The sequence below is a fragment of the Pelodiscus sinensis genome, chromosome Z (assembly GCF_052426305.1).
Source record: "Pelodiscus sinensis isolate ZL-2025 chromosome Z, ASM5242630v1, whole genome shotgun sequence".
Taxonomy (NCBI): domain Eukaryota; kingdom Metazoa; phylum Chordata; order Testudines; family Trionychidae; genus Pelodiscus; species Pelodiscus sinensis.
The window spans coordinates 1,099,871-1,106,658 of NC_143085.1; the positions used below are offsets into that span (position 1 = coordinate 1,099,871).

Sequence of the window (6,788 nt, forward strand, 5' to 3'; positions counted from 1 at the left end):
GAGGAGGCAGCAGGTAAAGGAGCTGGGTCGCTGGCCACACAGACATGTATTCCCCCCCCCCCCACACACACACCCACTCTTCCTTAGCCCGGGAATCACCAAATCCCTCCTGGGCTCATTCTGGCTCCGGGGCCAGGTTCATGACATCCTTCTCTCGGGTTTAACCCTTTCAGCGACCAGAGCAGCCTGGCTATTATCAGGTGGCTCAACCCTGCGCTGGAGGCACAGAGTTTAGTCAATGGTGCACCCTCGTTTCCATCCTCTTAGGAGCAGTGATAGCTGCTAGCCCAATAGCCCGCGCTGAAGCTCTCCTTCCTGCTACAGAAAAGGCCCAGCGTGGGCAGCGGTGCCGCCAGCTTTCTGCAACAGAAAGCCTCCTGGGATGAGGCATACCTGGGAGGTCGACAAATGCCTTTGATGTCAACCCCCGCGCGTCCAGACTACCGCGCTGAGCCGACAAACAGCTGATCGACTCAGCACGGCAGCCATGTAAATTTAAATGAAGCGGCGATTATTTAAATTGCTGCTTCATTTTCCTATGCCTGGTAGTCTAATCTACATGCCTCTGGCGCCAGAGGCATGTAGTCTAGACGTACCCTAAGTCTCAGCGCTGATCTGACACGGCTGCCCCACGGCGGCAAGAGGGGAGTTCAAGCTCCATGCTCTTCGCTCATTACAGTCCACTTGCTATGGGAACACCTGCCGAACTAGACCCTGACTCGCTTCTCGCAGGCCCCCAAGCAAGCGCCAGGCAGGGGTAACCAATAACCTAGGCTGGATTCGCTCTCTGGGAGAAGGTCTCCTGTCCCCGCACCGCTCTCCTGAGCTATTCAGTCCTTACGTTTCATTGCTATTGCTGGGACCATTACAAACCCCTTCCCCGTTTGAGGACGCCATGTGGCTTTCAAACCCACTGCTTTCGCGCAGCAGCAGAAAGTGTTTGAAAGGGCTCGGGAGAAAAGCTCCTTCTTACGCTGTCTTTGCTGCCTTTGCTCTTCAGATCCTGGATTTCTGCCATGAGCCTCTGAAGCTCCTGGCAGGTTTGCTTGTACAGTTCATAGTCTTTGCTGGGATCTCGGAGTTCCACCTCCGCCTCCTCACTGTAATACTTCACATCCTGCAAAGAGCAGAAATACAGAGCGGCACTTAACACTGCAACAAACCCCCTGCTCGCCTCACTCCACCAGGGGCCTGCTTGTCTAGTGGGTTCACAGTAGCACTACAGTGTCCCCAGAGACCAGCATCAGGTCCCATCCCATATTGGTACTAGGCTGACAAGCAGGAGAGGAAAAAGAGCAGCGAGCAAAGTTCTTTCAATGAGCAGACAAGATGAAAGACAGGCTCCACCTACGCCCATTGCCCCTCAAGCTTTTCAGGGCTTCTAAAAACACCCCGAGAGCTTTGGGGGGCCAGTGCAAACTTGCAACAGTGATAAAATCACTCAGAGAGCATAAGATGCAACTCTGGTTCCCAGGGTCATAACCCTTCTTTGCTCGGGATGCTGGGGATCGGGCCTGGCATCTGGCTCACTGAAGCCAATGGTAATAACCTCATTGACTTGAGTACGAGCAGCGGAAAGCTAATCCCGGGTGCTTTTGAGATGCTCGCCCTTACAACAGAGCGGACGAACAGGGTGATGCTTTTGTGATGTCAAGAGCTTTCCGAACAAAGCACTGACGGCTTCGCCTCTGCATTCCTGCCAGCCCGACAGCATCTGATCCGCCGCAGGATTGCCACAGGCTGACAATCATTAGCCCACCTGATCAGGGTCCACCCTGCCCCGCTTGCTCTCCTGGGGGGCCCCGTCAGTGCGGATGACCTTGGGTTTCCTCTTCTTGCTCGAATCAGACGACATTCTTATTTCACGGGCTCTGGGACGGGAGAGCAGAAATAGCTGGTCTCCAAACGGGAGCCCCTCGAAGCCTCTGCAACAAATGGGAGCGACTGTCAGAGACCCCGTGCTGCCGTGGGAGGGGGCGACTCTGCCCTGCTTCCCCTCGGCACTGCGCCTCCTGCGCCGATCGATCGTCTCCCCTCCTCAAACCAACGTCACCCCCAGCGCAGAGGCTAGGAGGGGTCCCCTCCCGCGGTCCCCCCGCATCCCCGGCTCAGCCCCGAACCTCCCCCGCGCCCGGGAGAGGCCCCGGGACTCTGCCCTGCTCCCCACCAGGCCCGGCCCAGGGGCTCCCTGCCTCCCGGGGGCCTTGTCCCCGCAGCCTCCCCGGCCCCCCCCCCGCCAACCCTCCTGCCCCGGCCCCCCCGCAGCCTCCCCTCCCCCCCCACCAACCCCCCCCGCCCCGGCCCCCCCCGCAGCCTCCCCGGCCCCCCCCACCAACCCTCCCTGCCCCGGCCCCCCCCCCGCAACCTCCCCGGCCCCCCCCACCAACCCTCCCTGCCCCGGCCCCCCCCCCGCAACCTCCCCGGCCCCCCCCCGCCAACCGCCCTGCCCCGGCCCCCCCCGCAGCCTCCCCGGCCCCCCCCCGCCAACCCCCCTGCCCCGGCCCCCCCCCGCAGCCTCCCCGGCCCCCCCCCCGCCAACCGCCCTCCCCCGGCCCCCCCGCCCCGGCCCCCCCGCAGCCTCCCCCGCCCCGGCCCCCCCCCGCAACCTCCCCGGCCCCGGCCCCCCCACCAACCCCCGGCCCCCCCCGCCCCCCCCCACCAACCCCCGGCCCCCCCCGCAACCCGCCAAACGCCCCGGCAGCCCCAGGCCCCCCCGCGCTCACCGGCCCGCCAGGCGCAGCGGAAATCCGGCGGCGGAGGAGACGAGCGCGGCCCGCGGGGCTAGAGCGTCCGGCGCCCAGCGCGCCCCCTGCCGGCCCGCCGCGGAGCTGCGAGGGGCGGGGCCGCAGGTCCCTCCACGCACCGGACACGCCCCCTACGCCTGGGGGCGGGGCCCGGGGCCGCTGTAGCCCTCCTCAGGGTGGTGTGGGCGGGGCCAGGCACTGCTGCACGTGGCGTTCCCAGCCGTGGCGGGAAGGGTGTCCCTTGTGGGGCTGACGCCACCCCCCTCAGGACAAGGAACCCCCCAGCTCCTGGAGGGAGCTACGGCGCCGGGACCCCCGACCCGGGCGCAGCGCTCAGCCCTGCCGGGGACTCGGCAAGGGCCCCCAGCCGTGCGCCCTGCGCCTGCCTACTCCTGGTCTAGCACGTGGACGGGTCTAAAATCAAACACGGGCCTGTGCAAGCCCCCCCCCGCTGCACGCAACAAGGACACTCAGGGTGCGTCTGCACAGCGCCCTGACCGCGAAATAAGCTCCCCAAATTGTGTGGCTGATTTGGAGGTTATTTCGAAATAGCCTGTGGCCAGAACGAGCACCGCGGAGGCCAGTATCTCTAATCGAGGCACATGGCGCTGGCCGGCAGGTCTAACGGACCTGGGGTGCGTAAGCAGTAGGACACCGTGCACGGCCTTCGCGCCGACATCTCGGTGGCTGCCTAGTCCTGGGGCCCAGGCTTCCGAAAGAACATGGACACGTTGCAGAGGTGTCAGGCGAGAGCGACAAGGAGGATCCGAGGTCAGGAGAGCCACCTCCCAATGGGAGATTAGAGACGCGCAGTCTGTGCGGCTTAGCCGAGAGAAGGTGAAGAGGGCAAGGTCTAGAACACCCTACTTGGGAAAGAGATTACTAAGTCGGGCAGCTTTAGGGTCTAGCAGACAAAGGCTCCGAGCAATCCAACGGCTGGAAGCCAAGGCTGAACAAACGAAAAGAAGAAACAAGGCACAGATTTTGTTTACTGTGCGGGTAATTAACCATTGGCACATTCTGTAGCCATGGAGCTAAAATGGAGCTTTATGCAAAGTCCTGGGCCTCGGTGTACTTTGCCAACCACCCTCTCGAATGCAGAAAGGACCTTGACCTTACCGTTGGTAAAGGTGCACCGGCCAGAGCACTGTGTCCAGAGCTGGTTCCACCGCAGGAATAGAACCTGATGGACACGGTTCTGTTTTAGGCTTACAACAAACACCCTTCTTCAAATTGCAATGTAACGTCCTTGTTTGAATGTGCACACTGCTTCTCTACCAGAAACGCTGCTTCTCTGAACAACAATCAACCCTCTTTTCTAAAACTGAACAATGTGCACGTTAACAATGCACAGAAAAGCCAAATGCTCTGGAAAAAGCCAAACACAAATGGAAAAGCGCCAAAAATTGCTCCAGATCCCCTTCAAAATACAAGCAGCGAGCAAATCAACAGCTTGGAAAAAAACAAGCCCCTATCAATTAAAACAAAATATTTATAATCAAAACCAGCTAAAACAAAAAACCTCCCAAACCAACTACAAAAAACCAACTACAAATAACAAACACCCGTCAAAAAGCCCCAACAATTGAACAATGCAAAACCCACTAATCCCAATTCAAAAAAACAATGATAACAAAACCGTTCTGCTTGAAAAGGAAATCCGTCCTGCCATAACTAAAGCACTGATCCAAACCGATACAACCCTGCTCCTCCCATAATCAATCCACAAGCCATAAAGTAGTACACAGAACATAAAATAATAAAAGAACGTGTACACGGGGTGTGTCTGTCTATAACCCTTGTATGAGCATCTGCTAACCGCCGTGCCACTGCTTGGCCTTTTCTTCCGATACAAACCCTTTGTGCTTCTTATAAGCTAACAGCTTTACCACCTCTGACACCAGGGGTGGGCAATAATTTTTGCAGGGGGGCCAATCAATGAATGTGGTTTGCGGGCTGGCTCCACCCTCTGGAAGGGGCGGGGCCTGGGGTGCAAGGGGCGGGGCTGGGGACTAGCCTCCCCCCAGAGTTGTCCGGGGCCGGAGGCTTTGAATTCAACACACAGCAAAGGGCTTGTGGCTCCCGGCCGTGCCGCTATCGCGTTGCCTGGCAGCCGCCTCAGGTTGCTGCGGCTATTTAAAGGGCTCGCGGCTCCGGCCCCTTCCAGGGTAGCGCCGCGACTGGGAGCAGTGAGCCAGATCCAGCCGTCTGAGCCACCGCTGGGGAATTCGGTGGCCTGGGCAGCCGGATCTAAATGGAAGGCGGCCATATGCCATCTGTGGGCTGGATCAAAGTGTTAGGCGGGCCGGATCCGGCCTCTGGGCCGCGTCTTGCCCAGCCCTGGCCTAAGGCCTTCGCCTGCAGCCAGATTGAAAGAGCGGCCACCACTAGCTGAGAGGCAGGAAACCACACCCTCATATCCCTGGAAACTGCATCCCAGGAGTGTCCCAGAGGCGGGCCCTGCTCCAGTGCCGCCAGTAGCACCAGGTGCAGACCCAGCTCTCAAGGTGACATTTCATCTGGCAAGAAACTCCTTGACAGGAGAGTGGGGAGCAAGACACGGGAAGCCGTTCTCCCGCTCGGCTCTGCGCTGATCAGGCCCCGCTGGAGTGCTGGGCCCCACATTTCAGAGCGAGGTGGAGAACTTGGAGAGGGTCCAGAGAAGGAGCTCCGAGGGCAGCCTGAAAGAACTGGGCTGGTTTCGTTTGGAAGGAGCAGACTGAGCGGGGCATGAGAGCGCTTTTCAAGTATCTCAAAGGGTGTCACGAGGAGGGGGAAATGGTGCTTGGCCTCTGAGGACAGGACAGGGAGCAAGGGGCTGAAGCTGCAGCGAGGGAGGTTGAGGTTGGACTTTCGGGAAAACGGCCAAGCACTGGGATACGTTGCCGAGGGAGGCTGCAGATACTGAAGGGCAGGCTGTCAGGGATGGGCTACACTGCCGGGAAGGCAGCGGACGGGACTCGATGCCTCTCGAATTCCCTTCCCGTTCTAGTGCGCTATGGCCCTATGACACGAACCACGGGGAATCCTGGGGCCGCACAGACAGCGTGGAAGGTGCCCCCGCCCTGCTCCTTGTGGTTGCAGATACAGACTCCCCCGGGCAGCCCTCGGACGTCTCGGAGGTTGTGAACTCCTCGGTCGGATTCTCTCGCTGGGGTTCCCGTGTCCGATCTCTGCCTGTGTCCCCCAGAGGGCTCGAGTCTGACCGGCCCTCAAGCAAAGCGCGTGTCTCCCTAGAAGTGTGGCCCAGCTGACTAGCAGACACCCACAGCGAGGGGGCTTCCTACTGGTGGTGCACATTCCGGCGTGCATCAGTGCACATCACATTTATTCCACACATGCATGGGAACAATCTGCCCATGGCTGGGATCGATCGGAGGGCCCATTACCACAGAGCCGCAGAGAGAGGCTACGTCTGAGCCCTGGGAATGGCAGAGAATTGGATGCGGTACCAAGGGCCCTGCGCACCTCCGGCATCTCTTCCCCAGCCCGGCGCCCCTCCCGCACCTGGACCCCTCATGTCCGGCTGCACCCAGAGCCTTTCGCTGCTCCCCAAGGCCTAGTTTCTGGGCCCCCCCATCAGAGCCTTCCCTCCCCCTCCGCCCAACCCTTTGCCCCAGCGAGTGAGGGTGGGGGAGTGGAGCAGGGTCACTGGACACAGGGGTGTGGCAGTGACCTTACAGAGGGCGGGGGGCGGGACCACTGGACACGGGTGCGGCAGTGACCTCACAGGGGACAGGGTGGGATCACTGGACACAGGGGGGCAGTGACCTCACAGAGGGCGGGGCGGGGCGGAGTCACTGGACACAGGGGGGCAGTGACCTCACAGAGGGCAGGGCGGGGTCACTGGACACAGGGGGGCAGTGACCTCACAGAGGGCAGGGCGGGGTCACTGGACACAGGGGTGCGGCAGTGACCTCACAGAGGGCGGGGCGGGGTCACTGGACACAGGGGGGCAGTGACCTCACAGAGGGCAGGGCGGGGTCACTGGACACAGGGGTGCGGCAGTGACCTCACAGAGGGCGGGGCGGGGTCACTGGACAC

At 60.9% G+C, this 6,788-nt stretch overlaps 1 protein-coding gene across 3 annotated transcripts in view; it reads right to left on the reverse strand.

The window, feature by feature from the left end:
- THOC5 (THO complex subunit 5) overlaps positions 1-2,881 on the reverse strand; it is a 46,289-nt gene extending 43,408 nt beyond the window's left edge. Inside the window, exons 1-3 of one of the 3 annotated variants that reach the window (XM_075897911.2) lie at positions 2,724-2,881; positions 1,760-1,925; positions 974-1,117 (exon numbers count right to left, since the gene is read on the reverse strand). In XM_075897911.2, coding sequence (XP_075754026.2) covers positions 974-1,117; positions 1,760-1,855 — 240 coding nt within the window. In that variant the 5' untranslated portion in view covers positions 1,856-1,925; positions 2,724-2,881. Of the gene's footprint in view, positions 1-973; positions 1,118-1,759; positions 2,137-2,723 lie in introns of those variants that run through there. The other 2 variants (XM_089775186.1, XM_075897910.2) reach the window with 2 other exon arrangements.
- Between the last annotated feature and the right edge of the window lie 3,907 nt (positions 2,882-6,788).